This window comes from Bos indicus, chromosome 5 (genome assembly GCF_029378745.1).
Source record: "Bos indicus isolate NIAB-ARS_2022 breed Sahiwal x Tharparkar chromosome 5, NIAB-ARS_B.indTharparkar_mat_pri_1.0, whole genome shotgun sequence".
Lineage (NCBI taxonomy): Eukaryota > Metazoa > Chordata > Mammalia > Artiodactyla > Bovidae > Bos > Bos indicus.
In genome coordinates, this window is record NC_091764.1 from 109,290,581 (window position 1) to 109,311,539 (window position 20,959).

Below are 20,959 nucleotides of genomic sequence, written 5' to 3' on the forward strand. Positions count from 1 at the left end.
GCTCTGGAGTCCCTCCCCCATGAGCCTAACAGCCAAGGATGATAATCCCCATTGGCCGGGGCACAGGTTACGGCAGGGCACAGGTGAGGGTATGGCATAGGTGAGGGCGGGGCATAAGTAAAGGTGTGACACAGGTGAGGCTGAGCACAGGTAAAAGTGCAGCCTGTCAGTGCCTTTCCCGCCCCTCAACTGGAGCCCAGGTCTCCCAGGGTGGCTGGCTCCCCACACCTGGGGCTAGCGCTGCTGTCTGCCTTTCCCGCCCCTCAACTGGAGCCCAGGCCTCCCAGGGTGGCTGGCTCCCCACACCTGGGGCTAGCGCTGCTGTCTGTCCAGTCCGCAGTGCCCTTTGTTAACACGCGAATCCCACATCCCCCTCTCGTGCATGGCCTCCTGCTGGCCAGGATTGGCTCAGCCCATATGTTCCATGGTTTATATCCTAAAGAACCACAGGAGGTTTTTTATTTTCAAAACCAAGAAGTTACAGGCCAGTGTCCCTTCTGGCCGGAAGCCACTCAGCTCCTCCCAGGCTTCTTCACCCACGTGGAGATACACCTCACTCCACAGATGGAGGAGTCTGTCAGAAGTCATGGGGAGGGTGGTCTGGAGATAGAATGGGGACAGTGCCTGTAATGGAGAGCAAAGCGGGGGCTGGAGACCCTCCATGCAACCCCCACTGTTTCCTTTTCCTCCCACACATGCAGTTAGGAGGTGCACCTTGTCACCCCAGGCAAGGGGCCAGAGGAGAGGGCTGGACGCGGGTCAGACCAAGTGCTGGAGTCTTAACGCTGCTCCTCCACGGTCTGGGAAGCGTGATATTACTGCCAGGTATTGAAGCTCAGCTAAGAGCATTCATGTAGAAGCCTGGCATACACTGTAGAGCGCTGTTGAAGGGGAGAGAACGTGGCACCAAGCCAAGGACATTCTTTCCAAGCTCCCTGCCGACACACCTGCCAATCACAGACTCACAGCCCTTGTTCCCAGAGACACTGGACTCTTGGTTGACGGGTGTGGCGGGATCAAGGCAAGCTCACTGACCACTGCCTGTAACTCAAGCCAGACAGGCCTAGCCCATAGCAGGGACACGGCCCTGCACCTGGACAGCAGCCAGGATCATGGGGTCCAGTTACAGGAGCAGTAGCACTTCATCCCCACGCAGGGCCCTCTACTGCAGGTCTGCCTCCTGCCACCGGCAGCTTGGGGCCTGGCGCTCCCTGGGCCAGGGAAGAGCTCGGCACCAGGACTTTGCTGGGTACTGCTCCAGCTCCGCCCCCCACCTTGAGTTTTCTAGTCCTTCTTTCTTCACCAGACCTCCCTTCTGGGATGAAGGTTCTATTCCAGCCTTAGGATTTCTGGAGGCTCCTCACCTGTAACTCCTCATCTTTGACTATCTTTCCTGAAATCACCAATTGCTGTCTTCATCCCTCTAGATATTCCCCAGGTTCAGATTCACCCCCTTCTCTTCAACGGCTCCGTCCTCCCACCTCTGCAGGCTCTGGTGCCCCCTAGGGAGGTGGGCTTCCTAGGAACCATCATTGCCTTCTGTGTGCCGGGCACCTGGGATCCGTTGTGGACCAAACAGAAACCCGTCCTCAAGAGCCAGCATCCTAGGGCCAGGGGACGATCAGGCACAGAAAGCCAGGAAGTCTCATGGTATGCAAAAGATGAGAAGTACCAAGTGAAGGGATCAGAAAGTGGGGAGCGGAGAAGGCAGGTGCTGTTCTCGGAAGATGAGCTGTAGTGAAGAGGTGGATCTAAACAAAGAAAAGACCTAAAAATTGAAAGAAAATACACTGCTACTTGGACGAAAAGCTATAACAAACCTTGGTAACTCAACCTTGGTAACCTTGGTTTGTCATAGCTTTTCATCCAAGTAGCAGTGTATTAAAAAGAGTATTAAAAAGCAGAGACATCACTCTATGGACAAAGGTGTATATAGTCAAAGCTATGGTTTTTCCAGTAGTGATGAGTGGATGTGAGATTGGACCCTAAAGAAGACTGAACGCTGAAGCATTAATGCTTTCGAATTGTGGTGCTGGAGAAAACTCTTGAGAGCCCCTTGGACACAAGATCAAACTAGTCAATCCTAAATGAAATCAACCCTGAATATTCATTGGAAGGACTGACGCTGAAGCTCCAATACTTTGACCACCTGATGCAAAGAGCCAACTCATTGGAAAAGACACTGATGCTGGGAAAGATTGAAGGCAGGAGGAAAAGGAGACGACAGAGGATGAGATGATTGGATGGCATCAACTCGATGGACATGAGTTTGAGCAGGCTCTGGGAGATGGTGAAGGACAGGGAAGCCTGGCGTGCTGCAGTCCATGGGGTCACAGAGTCGGACACGACTGAGTGATTGAGCAACAACAACAAAGAGCCGAAAGAAGTGAGGCGATGCCCTTGTGGGTCCCTGGGCAGGACGAGCAGGGCGGGGGGTCAGGGAGAGCACCAGATTTGGGGCTTCCCCTGAGCACAAAGGGGAGATTTTGGCACCTTTAGGAAGAGGTGTCCATGGTCTAGGGACCTGTTTGCTGTGCACAGGAACCAAGGATGAAGCCGCTCCACCATTTGGAAGGGGGACACAGCCATCCAGGCATGAGGCCTCTGGCTCAGAACAACCCCCTTGCTCTGGGAGATGCCTTGGATCCCACGATGTGACCAGAGGAGGCCCCGGGCCCCGGCTGTCCATGTCTGTGGCCCAGCTGCCTAGCCCCTCCTGACACGGCACCTCCTCCTCCTCCTCGTGTCCCTGAGGAAGCCCCCTCTCCTCTGTCCCTCAAGTCTGGAATTCTTATTCCAAGAGGAAATCCGTGGAAGCTTCCAGGGATTCAGCCAACCGCCCGCCCCCCACCCGCAACCTCCCTCCCCTGCTGACAGGAAGTGTTGGGAGGCCCAGGTCCTTCGTCAGGAACACAGGTGTCCCTAGTTGGGCACAAGGAAGCCATGTGACCGAGAGCAACAACTCACCTGGGGGCTGGACACCTCCTGGCAGGTCCACGTGTGGAGATTGGGGGCCATGGAGTCAGAACACTCACGTGGGGATGCTTGGATGCCCGGACTGTGGGCCAGTGGGGCTTGGAGACCAAAGGGCACAGGAAGTGTGGAGCACCCCCCCACACACACACTGCCTGCTGGACAGGAAGAGAAAGTGGGCGGAGAGGACACAGAAGGGACAGGACTCGGCTCAGAGCTTCCAGCATGCATGCTGGGGCCCCAGGTGGGTGCTGCCCACCTGGCTCCTGGAACCAGCGGTCTTTTAACCACAGACCCACGGGCCTGGCTTCCAACGACTGCCCTCACTGGCTCCCACTTTGGCCACGTCCTGAGTCAGAGCGTCTGCTGCACGCCCACCCCCTCAGGCTGAGTCAGAGCCTCCCTCCCACCACCCAACCCGCAGCCCACGCCTGGCTCCTGCCCAGCTTCTCTGCCCCCACCACGGCTGAGGGGCCAGAACAGACGTCAGTATCCAGATGGCAGTGGTCCGCCTGGCCTGGGTTGCTTCTGAGGTCGAGTAAATCAGACTGGTGGTCTCGGGCCAAGCCGAGGGGGAAGCCATGATCCTTGCCACCTTCCTGTGCCGCCCCCACCCCCGCTCCTGGAACCCCTTCGAGCCCCTCCCCTCCTAAGCACCACCCCCACCCAGTGCCCCCAACAAGCCACCAAGGCACCTTGTTCCCAAAACACTGGTCACAGAGGGCAGTATTGACTCAGGAAGCTGCCTGCCAGGAAGTAACACTGCCTTTAAAAGAACGGAGGTGAGGCTAGACCTAGAGAAGCGCTTTGGGCGTGGACGTAAGGCCTTCAGGAGCACGACCCCTAGTGAGAAGGTGGACCTTGGCCTCCCCCTGTCCCGAAGGGCACTTTCTCTTCCGCTTGTAAGTGAAGCTGGCCCCGAGAGGTGGAGCAGAGCCCTGCTCACCAGCTGTGACTGGGCCCCCAACAGGCCGCAGTCCAGTTGGACGTGGGGAGCCTCTTCCTGAGCCTAGCCTCCGCCTGCAGAATGAGGTCCATGTGCTGGGCAGCAAATTGATGAGGGCTCCAGGGTAGGGGCAGCTACTGCTGCTGCTGCTGCTGCTAACTCGCTTCAGTTGTGTCTGACTCTGTGCAGCCCCATAGATGGGAGCCCACCAGGCTCCGCCATCCCTGGGATTCTCGGGGCAAGAACACTGGAGTGGGTTGCCATTTCCTTCTCCAATGTATGAAAGTGAAAAGTGAAAGTGAAGTCGCTCAGTCGTGTCCGACTCTAGTGACCCCATGGACTGCAGCCTACCAGGCTCCTCTGTCCATGGGATTTTCCAGGCAGGAGTACTGGAGTGGGGTGCCATTGCCTTCTCCGAGGGTAGGGGCAGAGAGTGTCCCAAAGCCAAGGCCTGGAGGAAGATCCTTCCCTCAGGGCTGAGCCAAGAGGCCCCTGGAGGGGGTTCTCAGCCTAGCCATATTAGCTGTCCAGCGTCCCGACAACCAGGACCCAAAGGGGACCCGCTCGCTCTGAGCCTTCTGACCAAGACCCTTTCCCTTTCTGTCATCTTCTAATTTCCTTTCTTTTTTTTAAATCAATTTATTTTAATTGGAGGCTACTTTACATTGGAGTGGTTTTTGCCATACATTGACGTGAATCAGCCATGGGTGTACATGTGTTCCCCATCTCATTTCCTTTCCTCTCCTGCCCCATTCTTAGTTTTTCTTTCCACATACAACCCCCTGTGCGTGCGTGGTCTGTTGCTTCAGTCGTGTCTGACTCTGCGACCCCGTGGACTATAGCCTGCCGGGCTCCACTGTCCATGGGGTTCTCCAGGCAGGAATACTGGAGTGGGTAGCCATTTCTTCCTCCAGGGGATCTTCCCGACCTAGAGATCAAACCCGCATCTCTTACGTCTCCTGCGTTGGCAGGTGGATGCCTTATCACTAGTGCCACCAAGGATGCCCTTCAACGCCCCTCCTTTGCCCTAAATCAGAGGACTGGACAGAAGGCAGCAGGCAGGGCAGAGCCCTGTTCGGCCACACGGCCAGCCCTCCAGTCAGCGGGTGATGCCCGTCCCCAGCAGCTGGCTCAGCCAGAGACCATCCACAGCGGAGGGACCTCAACTATTCCCTAAGCTCGTGGAGCAAGTGAGGGAGCCAATCTCTGGCCCCAAAGCACTGACCACGCCCCCAAAGCCCTCACTCTCTCATGTCACTTCCTGCTTCTGCTTATTCGTTTCCTTGAGTCTGTTTCTTCTCCACCTGTCAGGCTCACTGTGTCCATCTCTGTCTGTCTCTCTGTCTCTGTTTGTCTGTCTGCCCCACCCCACACCACCCACGTATGGGACTTTGTGTTGTTGTGAGTGCTCCTGACAAACTGACTTTGTTCGAGCTCCTCTTGTTGGTTGTCTGCTTGAATGACTGTTCCTCCCAAGGAAGATAAAACAATCCTGGTGATCTTGTAATCAGCACCGTGTAGTCTGAATTCTGCAGGTGCCAGCACACGCCGGGCCGGCAGGCTGCAGATGAACAGCAGCGCAGCTCCTGAGGCTCCAGCCGCTCCCTGAATGACTGCCAGCACAAACGGGGCTCCCCAGTTCAGCCCCCAGAGTCCTGCAGGGGACATGGATCTGATCCCTGGCCAGGAAACTAAGGTCCCACGTTCTGGGCAGCACAGGCAGAAAAAACAACAAAAAGTTATGCTTAAAAAAATAACATTAAAAAAACTAATATCCCAAAGGAAGAATGCTGAATGTTTAAGAAGTAAAATAAGTAGTTTTAATTCTGTCGTCGCCAAGGCTCATTGGGCTGGGCCAAGTCACCCAAGTGGGCCCTCTGAGTCAGCCCTTCTGGTCCCATGCAGGCTGGGGTTGACCAGAAGACTTCAAGCCTCTGCTCAGGGATGTTAGGAGTACGGGCAGTTCTGGTGGTTTTCAGGGTGCATCCCAGATGGAAGCAGTGGCCAGAGCCCCAGCCCTGAGTGTATATGGAGACCTTGTGCCCATCGCCCACAGAACCCCTGAAACACGGAGCTCCTAGGTGTTCATGCGGGGCACAGGTCCCTGACCAAGCGGAAGCTTCCTGCGTGCATGTGTGTGCATGTGTGTCTGTGTCTGCGTGTTCCGTCCTGGCCTGCTGGCCACGTCCTAGACACCCGCCCCCCTGCAGGCACATGGGTGGGCCTGGCAGCCAGGCCCCTCGGGGAGCAGGGACAGCTCTCGGCCGTGGTCCATAAGTGACCAGCGCGGCATCCTCTCTCTTCCCTCCTCCTCCTGTCCCTCATCCTGGGGCCCCACCAGTCCACAAAAAGGACACCTCCCAACTTGCTTTGGGAAAAAAGGAACTTGCTGAGAAATCTATCACCCGAGAAGAATTTTCAGCCTGCGAGCAAATGTCTGGTCGTGCACAATTCCGCCCTTCAGAAGCCCTATTGTACATTGTCCTTGTTTGTACCTTGAGAACAAAGCACAGGAGCAACGCTCTGACAGTGGAGGGCGGCTGCGGAGGTGGAGTGAAGGTGGAGTCGGCGGCTCTGGGGGCAGGACCGTCCAGGGGCCAAAGGGCAGGGTGCCTCCCCGGGCGCAGCTCTGGGCTGCCGGGAATGCTCCCCTGCAGCCAGTCCCCTGCCCCCTAACGTGCCCGTGGTCAGGCCTGTGAGGACAGCTTCCCAGGCCATTAACACTAATGTCCTCAATTGTGTGCAGGGCTTTCAAATTTAAAAACCAGGTCCACACTTTATCTCATGCCTGTGGCCACAGTCCACACCCAGGGACCAGGAACCTCAGCTCGAAGGCTGGCCCTGCCACATGGGGGGTACCCAAACCTCGGTCCTCCCTGGAACCTGGAGGGTCACCACCCCAGGCTCCTTTGCTCAAATACCTGTGGGCCAAAAGCCACCAGGGGCACAAGCAAGACCTTTCAGCTTCAGCTGGCAGTGCCGGGTAAGCGTGTGCAGTGCCAGCCCCTGGAGGCTGTCTCAGGACACAGTGAATCCACCTTCAAAATCCAGAAGACCTCAGTGATAACGAGTGAATTAGTCAGTCTGCCACCAGAGATGGTTCTGGGCAGAACACCCAAGAGCCTGGCTGGGTGGCAGCTGGTGGTGGACATGCCCCGCGCCTGCCAGACCTGGGCCCCCGCGCCTGGCCCTCCTGCCCTCTGCTGCCACTGGGTTGCTCCTGTGTCACCGAGACCTGGAACGCGGGCCTCTTCGTGGGAGACTCATTACAGCTTATCTCTGTCTGCCTTTCTTTAAAGCCAGCTGAACATACCCAATGCTCTCCCTTTATGGTAAGACCGAGCCTCCAGACCACGCTCTCAGCTTCTGTGACCCCCCTAACGTCCCCACTGCCTCCCCCAACCCCCGGCGTCTCGGAGCCCGGCCCCGATGCATGTCACCCACCTGTGTCTGCCATGCGCCTTGCCTGCCTGGTCTACGAGCTGTCAGTGCTGTTGGTGTGATGTTTCGTCTGTGAGCTTTCCTGTGGGTGGCAGTTCACTGTGACCTTGACCATCTGAAAAGCCACTGGGAGAGAATCAGACCAGAGGGCCAGTTCCTGTTAAACATCCTGAGGACCCTGCTTGTTGGCATCTCCAACCTTAGTCTGATGTGGGGTTTGCATGGGACACAGGCCAGCGCCACGGCGAGGCCCCTGGGAGAGAGGAAGGAGAGGTAATGTAGTGGAGGTGGAGAGGCAGTGTGTCCCTCCTGATCACCACCTCCTGGGAGCTCTGATCAAGGCCCCAGCGAGAGGTTACAGTGGGATCCTTAGCTATGAGGGGCCTTAGAACTGGGCCACACGCCCGCGTCCCTGCAGCAGGCCGTGTGGTTGGGGCCACTCCTGCTGCAGGAGTCTTTGGCTAAAGTGACAGAGCAGCCACTTCGAATGACCTTGAAATCACCTTGGAACAGCTGTCTCCAAGAGGCTGCAGTGAGACTTCATACTTGGAACAAGTGTGAGTTTGTAGAAAGACTGGAGTGTGGGTTGATTCCCCAAGCCCCGAAGTGAGCAGATGAGGCAAGACCCAGGGTGGCGTTCCCTGACAAAGCCCAGGCCCGTGGCTGGAAGGACTGACCCTGGGCGTCCTGCCCCTCGCCTGGTCAGTAGAGCATTGGGCGCCTGCAGTGTCGGGCGCCCAGGACCACTCAGGCTGCAAGCTCGAGTTTGGCTGTTTAACAAGTCAGATGTAGATGCCCCTGTGGCACCCAATTCCCAAACTCACCACACAGCTGAGGTTCCGTGTGAGCTGGCGCTTTCTTCTTCCTCTCCTCCCGAGCATGGTGGGGCAGGGGGGGTGCCAACGGCCGAGTTACAAAGCCCTGAGCCTCCTCTCCATCCTCCTCTGGTGGACACAACCTCCTTTTAAGGAGAGAAAGTAGAATTTCAAGTAGGCACACAGATGATAGAATATGCAAAGAGGAAGGGCATCAAAGACTTCAAACCGCACAGGCGGGTGGCTTCCCGTACTCGTAGGTGGGTGGCCTGCTGCCAGCTCCTCCCAGCCCTGGGCCTGCCTGGAGAGCAGCTTGGGTTCAGAAAGAAGGCTCGGTGAGCCTCTCCCGGGGCGGAGCAGGGTGTGCGGGTACGTGCAAAACCTGCCCCTCGGGGTGTCCTGTTGTGTTGGAGGTGAGAGAAGAGGCCCCTGGAACAGCCGCAGGATTAGACACGGGGACGTGAGGGCTGCTGTGCTGGGATTTTCATGGGTGTTGTCAGGCCAGATCTGACCTGGAGACGGTTAGAAGTAAAGCCAGAGGAGCTGGGAGTTGAGATGCAGTGGCCACACAGGGCCCAGCAACAACCCCGAGACACCTCCAAGCAGGAGGCCTGTGGCAGGAGCAGTAACAGGAAGCCCAAAGGTCCGTTCTCTCCTGGTGCCAAAGGGCTGGGGGCTGCACTAGCACTGGAGAGCCGGCCAGCTCCCGGGGCCAGCACCCCCAGCTCTCTGTCCCATGTGGGCGGGAGGGGGTCAGGGGTCTGTCTGTGCTGAGTGCCCTGAGGTCTGGAGGCAGACGGTGACACGGCAGCCGGTCTTGTCCCTAGACCTGGCCAGGCGCCTGCCGGCTCTGGCCCCTGCCCCCTCCAGGACACCCTGAGCAGGGCCCCTTGGTCCTCTCACACCCAGGCCGGACTCATCCAGGGCTCACTCTTGCTGCCCTGGCCCACCCAGCCCGTGCCCCCAACCCTTCCAGGTCTGCAGCCTGGAAACCAAGGCCTGAGGCAGGTGGAGGGCAGCAGGGGGGCAGCCAGGCCTGGTCCCAGCACCAACACCCCAGGCTGGCCCGCAGCCTGGGCAGGGGGGCCGTGGGAAAGAGATGACACCTAGAGTGCCGAGTCTGGGCAGCCAGGGAGCAAGACTCCTCCGTGGGCAGCCCACCCGCCTACCAGGACCCCGAGCCGTGCCAGGCAGGAGGGAGGCCGGGGTCCCTGGAGTGGTTCTCAGCCTAGATCTCAAAGCAGATGGAATTCCTACAGAATCACCTGTTCCCCCCACCCCCACAAGTAGGTGGGGAAGATTAGGGGTGCTGGGGAAGACGATCGGGGCCAGGGCACTGCTGGGCGCTGCCAAGGCCAGGAGTTGGCCTGCCCACCCCTGGGCGCCTGAGAGTCTAGTGCAGCCCACCACCCCGCTCGCCTCTACCCCCACCCCGGGCCGTGCCGAGCAGCCTCGCCCGCCCACCCGCCTGGTAACTGCTGTGTTAACGGCCCCAGAACGCGGAAGAGAACTCTCGCATCTCCATCACCTTCTTCCGCCTCTTCCGGGTCATGCGTCTGGTCAAGCTGCTGAGCCGCGGGGAGGGCATCCGGACACTGCTGTGGACCTTCATCAAGTCCTTCCAGGTAGCCAGCCCTGCCAACCCCCGCAGCTCCCCCCGGACGGTGCTCCCAGCTTAGGCGTCATCAGCATTGGGCAGTCACCCCCTCCCAGAGGCGGTCCAGCAGGGTCTGCTCTTCACACCTGCTTATAGACTTCGCCAGACACCCCAGGACCTGGTGTCCCCAAGGGGGCTCAGCGCTGCCAACTGCAGGGTTGATCTCTGCTCCCAAGAGTCACTTCCTCCTAAAAGTGGGATAGCTGGCCCTGGCCCTTCCCTCTCTAACGGGTCTTGTACACGTCTGAGGTTGGAAGAAGCACAGCTGTTAGATCCCTGAACTTTCTGAAGACACTGGCATAGGGACCCCTGTACCTGAAACACCGGACTGTGGGCTTCTCGAGACAGAGGTCCCCAGTATGGAGGGGCCCAGAAACAGGCTCAGGGTGGGTCCTGACCTGAACGTGTAGGACTGAAGTTGCAGCCAGAGGAAAAGGCTGGGCTGTCGGGGCACTCCACCCCACCCACCAGGACAGGTGCCTCCCCACCCCCTCCCAGCCATCTGCTCCTGGGGTCTGAGTGGTCTCAGTGGGGATCAGGCCTGGGCATACCCCAGAGTCCCATAGCCACGGGTGACTACAGGCCTCACAAACTCACCCACCGCTGACAGTTCCTGGGCTGGGAAGGGGGCCGAGGAGCAGGCCTGAAGGGGGACGGACACCCCATGGGCCTGAGGCACCACCTGGAGGTGTGTGGGCTTCGTCCATGCCCTGCGAGCCTAAGGCCTCCCCAGGAGGAGGCAGGGATACTGAGCAAGTAAAATGCAGGGACCAGCCACAGGCCAGTGCTGCGTGAGCATTTTGTGGGCTTTAAGTCAGCCAGACCCCCAAATCCCTGAGGTCACCACTCTTCCTCCCCTTTCTCAGGTAAGGACACTGAGGCTCAGGGAAGTTAAGCCCGCCCAGCACCTACACCTGCGCTGATGGAAGCAGGCTTGGGCCAGGATCTCGCTCTTGTTGAGGGCCCCTTGGTCCTGCCTTTGCTCCACCTGGGGAACAGCTTACAGCTGTGGGGCGACTGGTGGGCACCCCCCGGCCCTCCGGCTGCATGAGGACAGGCGGGCAGCAGGAGAGTGTTGTGCTCACTCTAGATTGTTTCTGCCAAGGGGGCATCATGCTGTCTCAAGCTCAGCACCCAGTTTTCTGGGTCTCCCACCCGAGATCTCAGGTGCCTGAAACCAAGGGAAGGGGAAGGGTCAACACCAGGCTCAGGCTTCCCTCAGTGCCCAGAACGTCTGTCTGACTCCTGGAAGTGCCCCCTGAGCCTGGCAGCAGCTGGTGGCTCCAGAGATGCTGCCGCAGGGAGGGGTCCCGCCACCAGCCTCACGCATGCATGTCCCGCAGGCCCTACCCTATGTGGCCCTCCTGATCGTGATGCTGTTTTTCATCTACGCCGTGATCGGGATGCAGGTAGGACGGACTCCTGGCCCCCAGCCCACTTCCCCTGACTCCCCCCTTCTGGGGTCAGAGAGATCACCAGAGTGGAACTCCTTCCCCCACCCCCATGCTGTCCCATGGGTGCACAGCTCAGAGACCCTCTCTCCCCATGGCCTCCGGCCCAGATTCTGCTTCTATAGAGAAAAACTCCCCCAAGTTACACAATGATTTGTTAATTATTCCTCAATGAAGTTTTCTTTTAAAGAGAAAATGTCAAGAATCTGCAGCCAAAAGAGAGGAAGGCCAGTGAGCCTTGCCCCTGTAAGACAGAGTTGCAGTCTCTGCCTCCACCAGCTCTCCCAGGGCCCCTCCCAAGGGCTGGGGGTGGGGCTGGACAAGGCAGCAGGTACCTGCCCCAACAAGGCCCTCTGAACTTTGTTCAGCTTATGAGCCAGTCTGTCCAGGGTCAGCTGTGACCCCTAAAAAGACCATTGGGTGCTGGGTGGAAACCAGGACCCCTGTGTCCACAGCTCGCTGAGCCCATCCTCTCCCCTGCCAGGTGTTTGGCAAAATTGCCCTGAATGACACGACAGAGATCAACAGGAACAACAACTTCCAGACCTTCCCCCAGGCCGTGCTGCTCCTCTTCAGGTGGGTTTTCTGACAGCCAAGGCCCGATGCAGCCAAATAGATAAATATTTAAAAAAGGAAGACAACCTCTTTCATGTACAGATAATGTTCTGGTCTGGACAGCCTGCCATAACAAATGCCACGGATGGATGGAGAGGCGCAAACAGCAGGTGTTTTTTCCTCACATTTCTGGAGGCTGGAAGTTCAAGATCAAGGTTACCAATGATTCTCGTCCTGGTGGGAGCCTCTTCCTGGGCTGCAGACGGTGTCCGGATCCCTGTGTCCCCGCTCCGTGGAGAGAGAGGAGAGCACGTCTCTTTCCTGTTCTTATAAAGATGCTGCTCTCATCACACACCCCCAGCCCCACAACCTGTTCTAAACCTAAGTGCCTGCCAGCAGTGTCACACTGATGTTTGGGGCTGCAACATGTGAATTCTGTGGGGACACAAACATTCCATCCATATCAGGCAGTAGCTAATCCATAGATATAATAGATGAGCTCATACACCATCACTGTCTCAACATAATACTACAAGTTTTATCCCATGCAGTAAGATGAGAAAAGTAAACCAAAGGGTAAGAATTTGAGAAGAAACAAAATTAAATGCCAAAGAAATGGATTGCCGAAGACAACGAGAAACAATCCAACTTAAAAATGAGCAGAGAAGTTGAGTATTGCTCCAAAGAAGATACGTGAATGACCAATGAGCACATGAAAAATGTTCAGCATCACGAATCATCAGAGATATGCAAATTAAAACCACAGTGAGACACCACCCCACCCCATCGGGATGGCTACTGTGAGAACACCAGTCCTGCTGAGGGGGTGGAGATACTGGAACATCTGTGTAATACTAGTGAGAATGTAAAATGACAACAGCTACTGTGGAGGAACAGTATGATGGTTCCTCAAAATATCAAAAATAGATGTAAAATTCCGTATGACCCAGCAATTCCACGTGTGAATATATACTAATATGTAGAAGAATCAAAAATGGTATCAAAGAGATACCTGCACCCTTATCTTCATGGCAGCAGCATTCACAACAGCTACAGCATGTCAGCAACTGTAGGTCCTTCAAGAGAAGAATGGATGAACACAGTGTGGTTACAACACAGTGGATCATGATTCAGCCTTAGAAAGGAAGGAAGTTCTGACTCCTGCTTTGACACAGACAAACCTTGAGGCCATGATGTTCAGTGAAACAAGTCATAAAAGGCCAGGTTTCCTGTACGATTCCACTTACGGGAGGTTGTTGTTCACTCGCTCAGTCACGTTGGATTCTTTGCGACCCTATGGACTGCAGCATGCCAGGCTTCCCTACCCTTCACCATCTCCCAGAGCTTGCTAAAACTCCTATCCCTTGAGTTGGTGACGGCATCCAACCATCTCATCCTCTGCTCTCCCCTTCTGCTCCTGCCTTCAATCTTTCCCAGCATCAGGGTCTTTTCCAGTGAGTCAGTTCTTCACATCAGGTGGCCAAAGTATTGCAGTTTCAGCTTCAGCAGCAGTCTTTCCAATGAATATTCAGGACTGATTTCCTTTAGGATTGACTGGTTTGATCTCCTTGCTATCCAAGGGACTCTCAAGAGTCTTCTCCAACACCAAAGTTCAAAAGCATCACTTATTCGGCACTAAGCCTTCTTTATGGTCCAGCTCTCACATCCATACATGACCACTGGAAAAACCGTAGCAGCTTTGACTGTATGGACTTTTGTTGGCAAAGTAATGTCTCTGCTTTTTAATATGCTGTCTAGGTTTGTCATAGCTTTTCTTCCAAGGAGCAAGCATCTTTTAATTTCATGGCTGCAGTCACCATCTGCAGTGATTTTGGAGCTGAAGAAAATAAAATCTTGTCACTGCTTCCAATTTTCCCCTTCTATTTGTCATGAAGTGATGGGACCAGATGCCATGATCTTAGTTTTTTCAATGTTGAGTTTTAAACCAGCTTTTTCTTGCTCCTCTTTTACCTTCATTAAGAGGCTCTTTAGTTCCTCTTGGCTTTCTGTCGTTAGAGTGATATCACCTGCATATCTGAGGTTGTTGATGTTTCTCCCGGAAATCTTGATTCCAGCTTGTGATTCATCCAGCCTGGCATTTCACATGATGTACTCTGCATATAAGTTAAATAAGCAGGATGACAATATACACACTTGACATACTCCTTTCCCAATTTGGAACCAGTCCATTGTTCCATGTCTGGTTCCAACTCTTGCTTCTTGCCCTGCATACAGGTTTCTCAGGAGGCAGGTAAGGTGGTCTGGTATTCCCATCTGTTTAAGAATTTTCCAGTTTGTTTTGATCCACACAGTCAAAGGCTTTAGCATAGTCAGTGAAGCAGAAGTAGATATTTTCTGGAATTCCCTTGCTTTTTCACTTTCTCCCAGCGCAACCAATAATAAGTAAAAAATTATTTTTAATTTGGTTACCTGAACAGAAGAAGATAAAACATATTTCTATCTCCTATGGAACCCCCAAATTTCATAGTAAGAGTTATTATGAAATTATTATGAAAAGCAAAATTTTGGACCTTTTAGGACATACAGAAGGATATTTTTACAACCAGAATTTTTCAAACATGATGTATTCAAAAATACAGCAGGCTTTTTCAGACATGATGCAAAAAAGCACAAAACTACGGAAAAATTACAATTTGACCACACTGAAATTTAAAACTTCTATTCTTTATAATACACCATCAGTGGAGCTGGGAACGAGCCACAGAATGGAAGACATTAGTTGCGAGGTGTGTAACTGACAGAGGATTCATATAAAGAATGTATGAAGATGCCGCAAATGAACAGGAAGACAGCCCAGGAGGCAGACGGCAAACACCTGCCGTTCAGCAGATGAAATAAAGTTTCTCATCATTTTAAAACCAAATTAAAACAGCAGTACATTATTATTTCACACCCATCACATGAACGATATTTTTTAAAATTCACTAATACCAAGAGTTGACATGTCTAAACTCAGAAACAAAATAGAAGAAGAATGGAGTGGCGGGGGGGCGGGGGGAGTGGACGGATGGGGGAGGGGCTAGTAAAAGGGCTCAAACTCTCAGCCGTCAGATGAGTGAGGTCTGAGGTCTAACCTGTAAAATGGTAACTGCAGTTGATGACACGGATCGTATCACTGAAACTTGCTAAGACAGTAGAACTTAAATGTTCTCACCAAAAATAGAGGATAAACCTGTGAGGGGATGGGTGTGTTATCAGGTGGGAGGAGCCCTTTCCGACGGGCACACACATCAGATTGTTGTGGTCTACACTCCAGCTCACAGTCTCGCTTGTCAGTCATGCCCCAGTGGAGCTGAGGAAAGAGCTGGCACATTTGTAGAGCAGTGGTGTCTCTCCTGCCTGATGCCAGAGCCTGAATCGGATGGACACTTGGAGAACAAGCAGGGTCAAGCACAGGGAGGACCCACCTGCTGTCCACTGGCCAGTCCACCTGGAAGCCAGTTTCCCCGAAGGCCCTGCGCAGTGGCTGCAGGCTCCCTGGTGACAGCATAGAAAGGAAAAGCCTTATCAGGCGGTGGGCTGTAATGGAATATAGAGCACCTGCTACAGAACGAACCAGAACTAAAATGTATCCAAATGGCTAAATCTCAACACTTAACAGGGATTGTAGAAAGAGGGACTTTGCAGAAAAGATGCAATCTGTTACCTTTGCCATAAAACTTTCAGGCATGGAGACAGTGTTGTATGTGTATATTCTGTGGATATGCCAGCGCTGGAGGCCTGAGGAGGCCCAGACCCAATTCAGTGGTTCCCCCAGGAGGACGGCTGTGTGAGCCGCTCTGGGCGTGGTCTCTCACAGGTGCGCCACTGGGGAGGCCTGGCAGGACATCATGCTGGCCTGCATGCCTGGCAAGAAGTGCGCCCCCGAGTCAGAGCCGGGCAACAGCACAGAGGGGGAGACGCCCTGTGGCAGCAGCTTCGCCGTCTTCTACTTCATCAGCTTCTACATGCTCTGCGCCTTCCTGGTAAGCCGGATGGGGCCGGCAGCCTTGCATGCTGGGCGTGCAGTCCAGGCCGGGCTAGAAAGCCTGCATCCCTGGAACGGTCCAACAAGCTGGGAGGGGCAGGAGCTGGGCCGGGTGAGCTCAGCCACCCCCTTCTCGTCTGTTCTTGGCTCCTACCTTCATCCCCAAGGGCAGGATACCGCTTCAGCATCTCTGGAACTTTGAAGAGGAGCGAAGGAAGGGTGGTGAACAGTCTCCCCTGTCCTTGGCAGCCCCGCCTTGGCAGCTGAGTGTGAGGGAAACTACCAGCCCACAGTGGGGTTCATGCCGCATAACTGAGGGGACCTGGTCAGGCCCTCAGTCAAGAGAGCCAAGTCCTGGGGGCCAGCGTTCCCATGGTGCCACATGGCTGGCCTTCAGGAGTGCCGGCCTCCGAGCACGTGGCCCTGACAGCCACGCATGCAGGAAGGGCCACTGAGGCAGCTCTCCATGCCCATCCTCTGCAGATCATCAACCTCTTCGTAGCCGTCATCATGGACAACTTTGACTACCTGACGAGGGACTGGTCCATCCTGGGTCCCCACCACCTGGACGAATTTAAGAGAATTTGGGCAGAGTATGACCCTGAAGCCAAGTGAGTGCCCAGAGGGAAACCCCAGCCCCCAACCTGAGAGGGGGTTGAGTGACCACATGTAGGAAAGAGGGTCGAGACGGGTTAGCACTGGGCAGACCCACTGCAAATCCTGACCTTCACAGGACGCCAGGGTCAAGGGTCAAGGGCCAGCAATAGGAGGCCTTAGACTGAGTCAAGAGCATGTCTGTTATTTTCCATTGAACAGGCAGGTGGTCATGGTGTTGGAGCAACCAGTATGTACTTGAGTCAGGATGTCTGGGCCAGGCAGGGCCTGGCTGTATCCCTGCCATAGGTCCATCAGTCCAGGCATCATGTTTGGTTGACTCTCAGGAAAGTGTGAGATGGTCAGATGGTTAATTGATGGAACAGCAGTAAATTACTGAGAATTTCATTGCCTGCTAAAATCCCTTCCACCTTTCATTGCCTACTGAAATATAGCACTGATGGAAAATTGCTCCTTAGAAATCTAAACATGTAGATTGGTTTTTGAGTTTTACCACCCAGTTCTACAGCTCGGCACCAGTTTGATCGCTAGGGTCCAGCTGTGGAGAGTTCCTCCCACGGGAGACCCCACCCTTGGGCACAGGAGTCCTGGGCTGCTGGCCTAGACCTTCCCCCTGACCTTCCCTCCTCTCCTGCCTCTTCCAGGGGACGCATCAAACACCTGGATGTGGTGACCCTGCTCCGACGGATTCAGCCCCCCCTGGGTTTTGGGAAGCTGTGCCCTCACCGCGTGGCTTGCAAAGTAAGAGATGGACTGGGCTCATGGGAGACACAGCGTGGGGGGCGAGACACCTCCGGGTACCCCGGGCAGGCCAGTGCGCCTCTGCGGGGATGAGGGTAGTCTTCATGAGCCTAAGGAAAGGACTGAGCCCAAACAGGCACCGGGGCTCCTTCCTGCGGCATATACATCCTCAGACAGTGAAGGAACCACGGAGTGACGTGCACACATGTTTTGAGGCTCCCCCCACCCTACTCCCACATCCTCCTGCCTTGGAGGTGCCTCAGGGGTTCCACAGGTGGGTCCTTCGAGAACCAGCAGCTGTGCTGACTGCTGCGCCCCCTCCCCAGCGCCTGGTCTCCATGAACATGCCCCTGAACAGCGACGGGACTGTCATGTTCAATGCCACGCTGTTTGCCCTGGTCCGTACAGCTCTGAGGATCAAGACGGAAGGTAAGGTCATGGGGGTGTCCGGGAGCCCTAGTGGACTAGCCAGAGCCGAGCTCTGCGCCTGCGGGGCCCCAGGGCCGCCCGCCCTTGGGGTGTCAGAGCTGCAGCCCAGCGTGATCCTCCCCCACCGCCCTGCCCCGGGGACATCAGCGGGACCAGGACTGCTCAGGCAGCCTTTGTTCCTTGAGTGGCCTCCTGACTTGTAACTTTTAGAGATTCTCCCAGTGACCCCTCGGGTGAAGATCAGATGCCAGGAGGTGAGCACTTCCTGAAGCGGGCCGAGCCCTTGCACCGTGGGGCTTTACCGGCTGCAGCTGGATCTCAGATGTCCAGCTTTCTTTGCAAAGTAAACCCTTGTGTCATCAGGAAGGGGTCACAGTGGATGTGACCATGGTCCAGGCCAGCACAGGCCCACCCACATACAGGTGCACAGCCAGCCGGCAGGTGGGGTCAGAGCCCCCTGCGCTTGTTCAGGCCATGCCACTTGGAGGCAGGGACTGTCTTCTGGTTTGTACTGCAGCAGCCCATGGCCAGGAGCAGCTGGGCTGTGCTGACCCACCGTCTTCGTGGGCGATTGGTGTCAGAACTGCTCTGGGAGGGCAGAGGTGCACCCAGGGAGCTGCAGCTGCTCGCAGCCTCCTGCAGCAACTCTTGGAGCTGGGGCGTGCTTAAGACGGAGTCCCAGCACCTGCCCTGAACGCCGAGTCTGCATCCTATGCCAGCTGTTTTTTGTCGAGGCCTAAGTGACATATAACATTACGTTAGTTTCAGGTGAACAAGATAACGATCCTGTTATTTGTTTATATCGCAAAACAACCACCACACATCTAGACAACACTTGTCACCCCACAAGTTTACAGCTTTTTTCTTGTGACAAGGACTTTTAAGATCCACTCAAAGCAACTTGCAGAAACACAACACAATATTGCCGCAGTCCTCATGCTGTGCTTGACATCCCCAGGATGTGTTTATTTTATAGCTGGGAGTTTGCGCCCGAGAGCGCCCCCCTTGTGAAGGGCTCCTGGGGTGAGCCCAGGCCCCCCTGCACAGCCCCCTGTCCTCAGGGCCCGTGTACGTATCACATCACCTGATCGCAGGGTGAGACCCCCTGTTCACAGTCCTGGGGCCACACAGGGCATGTGCACTGGTGGTGGTGGGAGGGAGCCAGGGGTGTGCTAGACCCAGCCAGCCTCCCAGTGCCCTCTCACAGCTGTGGGTCTCAGCTCTCTGAGCCCAGGACTGAAAGTTAAGTCTGTTCAGCCAGTGGAGAGAGTAGACCCCTAGGGGCCCCCGATCTCAGGACCCCATCTCCCGGTTTCTGCCCCACACGAGGTTTTGCTGCCTCCCCAGGAGGAGACCCAACAGAGGCCTTTGACTCAGAGGCCCCCAGGTATGGACACTTCCGCGGGTCTGCAGGGAGACCACTCTTCCTCCCAGCAGCCCTCCTGGCAGGTGGCCATTGGGCTCAGTCTGGCCCTGGCAGCCCCCATGAGGAGAAGCCACGAGTGGGGGGCAGGGTCACCCTGGCCGCTGAGCGGCAGGTGGGGGGCAGAGGAGAGCTGGCCAAGAGGGCACGGAGGTGGGCCACAGGAACCTGCAGAGGAAGGGACAGAACCCACGTTCAGGGCCACTGGGCAGAGCCCTCAGGCAGCCATGTGGGCTCCCGCACGGGGACCAGCCCAGCCCACCAGAGGCCCTGGGGACAGCTACCAGTCAGCCCGCGTCCCCCCACAGGGAACCTGGAACAGGCCAATGAGGAGCTGCGGGCCATCATCAAGAAGATCTGGAAACGGACCAGCATGAAGCTGCTGGACCAAGTGGTGCCGCCCGCAGGAGGTGAGTACCCCCTCCGCTGCCCCTGGGCACGTGCAGGTCCCACATTCCGCCTGCGGGAGACCTGCTTGTTCCGACTGGAGCCTGGTCTTAGCCCGAGGTCACCGGGGAGGCCAGGCAGGCCCCTGGATGCCTGCAGGTTTGGGAGAACGTCAAGGACATTGCAAGGTAGAGGCTTTCCCATAACCTATCGGCTGGGAGCTGTGGGAATGACAGGGCCCTGGGGGAAGGGCCCCTGGGACCCCCTCTTTTGTTCCTCCTGAGGGGGTTTATGAGCCCCCAGGACCCCCTTTTTATTCCTCCTTGACAACCCTGTCTATCTGTCTTGCATATACAATTACTAAAATATAACTCTTGGATTGGCCAAAAAGTTCATATTTTTCTGTAAGATGTTCTTTCAGAAAAGCCCAAGCAAACTTTCTGGCCAACTCAATATAATCAAAGTTTTTCAATGAATAAATGCTTAGGGGCAATTGTGCCCAAAGCTGTGGGCACCTGGAGCTTCAGGACCACAGAAGAGTCAGTTAACAAGCTCAGTTAGGTTTAAAAAGCAAGGTGGGAAATCATTTTGATGGTATGCTAATTTTTCTGTGAGAAAGGAGAGGATAATAATATATTTGGGGCTTCCCTGGTGGCTCGGCAGTAAAGAATCTCCTTGCAATGTAGGAGCTGCAGGAGACTCAGGTATGATCCCTGGGTTGGGAAGGTCCCCTGGAGAAGGGAATGGTTATCCACTCCAGTATTCTTGCCTGGAGAGTCCCATGGACAGAGGAGCCTGGTGGGCTACAGTCCATGGGACCACAAAGAATTAGACACGACTGAAGCAACACCATGCATGCAGGAATATATTTGCTTACTTGCAGAAAGTATTTGCATAAAGAATCTCTGGGAAAATACTCAGGAAATGAATGAGAAAGGTTATCTGAAAGGAAACGGGAGTGGAAGGGATACCCTTCTCTGTACACAGGGCTTTTTGTATATTTTTGTCTTTTTCAACCATGTGCATGGAGAGTATCTTCTCAAATTGAATTGATCACTTCTCAACCTTTTGACTAAGATCAAGTGTATCTATTCTTATCAGTTTAAAAAAGTTAAACAGAAAACCTAAGAAGCTGAGGACGCTCGGCCAGGGTCCAAGCCCCCATTTACCTCCAACCCTCTCCTGCCTTTGCTCTCAGATGACGAGGTCACGGTGGGCAAGTTTTACGCTACTTTCCTGATCCAGGAGTATTTCCGGAAGTTCAAGAAGCGCAAAGAGCAAGGCCTGGTGGGCAAGCCCTCCCAGAGGAACGCCCTGTCCCTGCAGGTGAGGGGCCCTTGCCCCTGGGGACCTGGCACCTCCTCCCACCTCTTCCAGGTTCCACGCTCCCACGGGTCCCTTCCGGAAATTCCGAGCCTGCAGGGGGACCCTCCCCTCCCGCCCTGCCTCCTGCACTCACTGCCCTCTGTAGTTCTGGACTCTCAGCCCCTCTGAGCTCAGGGAGTGGGGGGAAGGGCTAGGGGTCTGCTGATGCCTCT

General features: G+C 55.4%; 1 protein-coding gene across 18 annotated transcripts in view; it reads left to right on the top strand.

Moving 5' to 3' along the window:
• Window positions 1-20,959, top strand: part of CACNA1C (calcium voltage-gated channel subunit alpha1 C) — a 395,857-nt gene that overhangs the window by 359,964 nt on the left and 14,934 nt on the right. For 13 of the 18 annotated variants that reach the window (XM_070790347.1, XM_070790344.1, XM_070790345.1 and 10 more), the window contains 10 exons: window positions 7,219-7,251; window positions 9,672-9,800; window positions 11,176-11,241; window positions 11,768-11,859; window positions 15,659-15,824; window positions 16,310-16,437; window positions 17,086-17,182; window positions 17,509-17,611; window positions 19,343-19,444; window positions 20,620-20,747. In XM_070790347.1, coding sequence (XP_070646448.1) covers window positions 7,219-7,251; window positions 9,672-9,800; window positions 11,176-11,241; window positions 11,768-11,859; window positions 15,659-15,824; window positions 16,310-16,437; window positions 17,086-17,182; window positions 17,509-17,611; window positions 19,343-19,444; window positions 20,620-20,747 — 1,044 coding nt within the window. The remainder of the gene's footprint in view (window positions 1-7,218; window positions 7,252-9,671; window positions 9,801-11,175; window positions 11,242-11,767; window positions 11,860-15,658; window positions 15,825-16,309; window positions 16,438-17,085; window positions 17,183-17,508; window positions 17,612-19,342; window positions 19,445-20,619; window positions 20,748-20,959) is intronic. The other 5 variants (XM_070790340.1, XM_070790339.1, XM_070790342.1 and 2 more) reach the window with 2 other exon arrangements.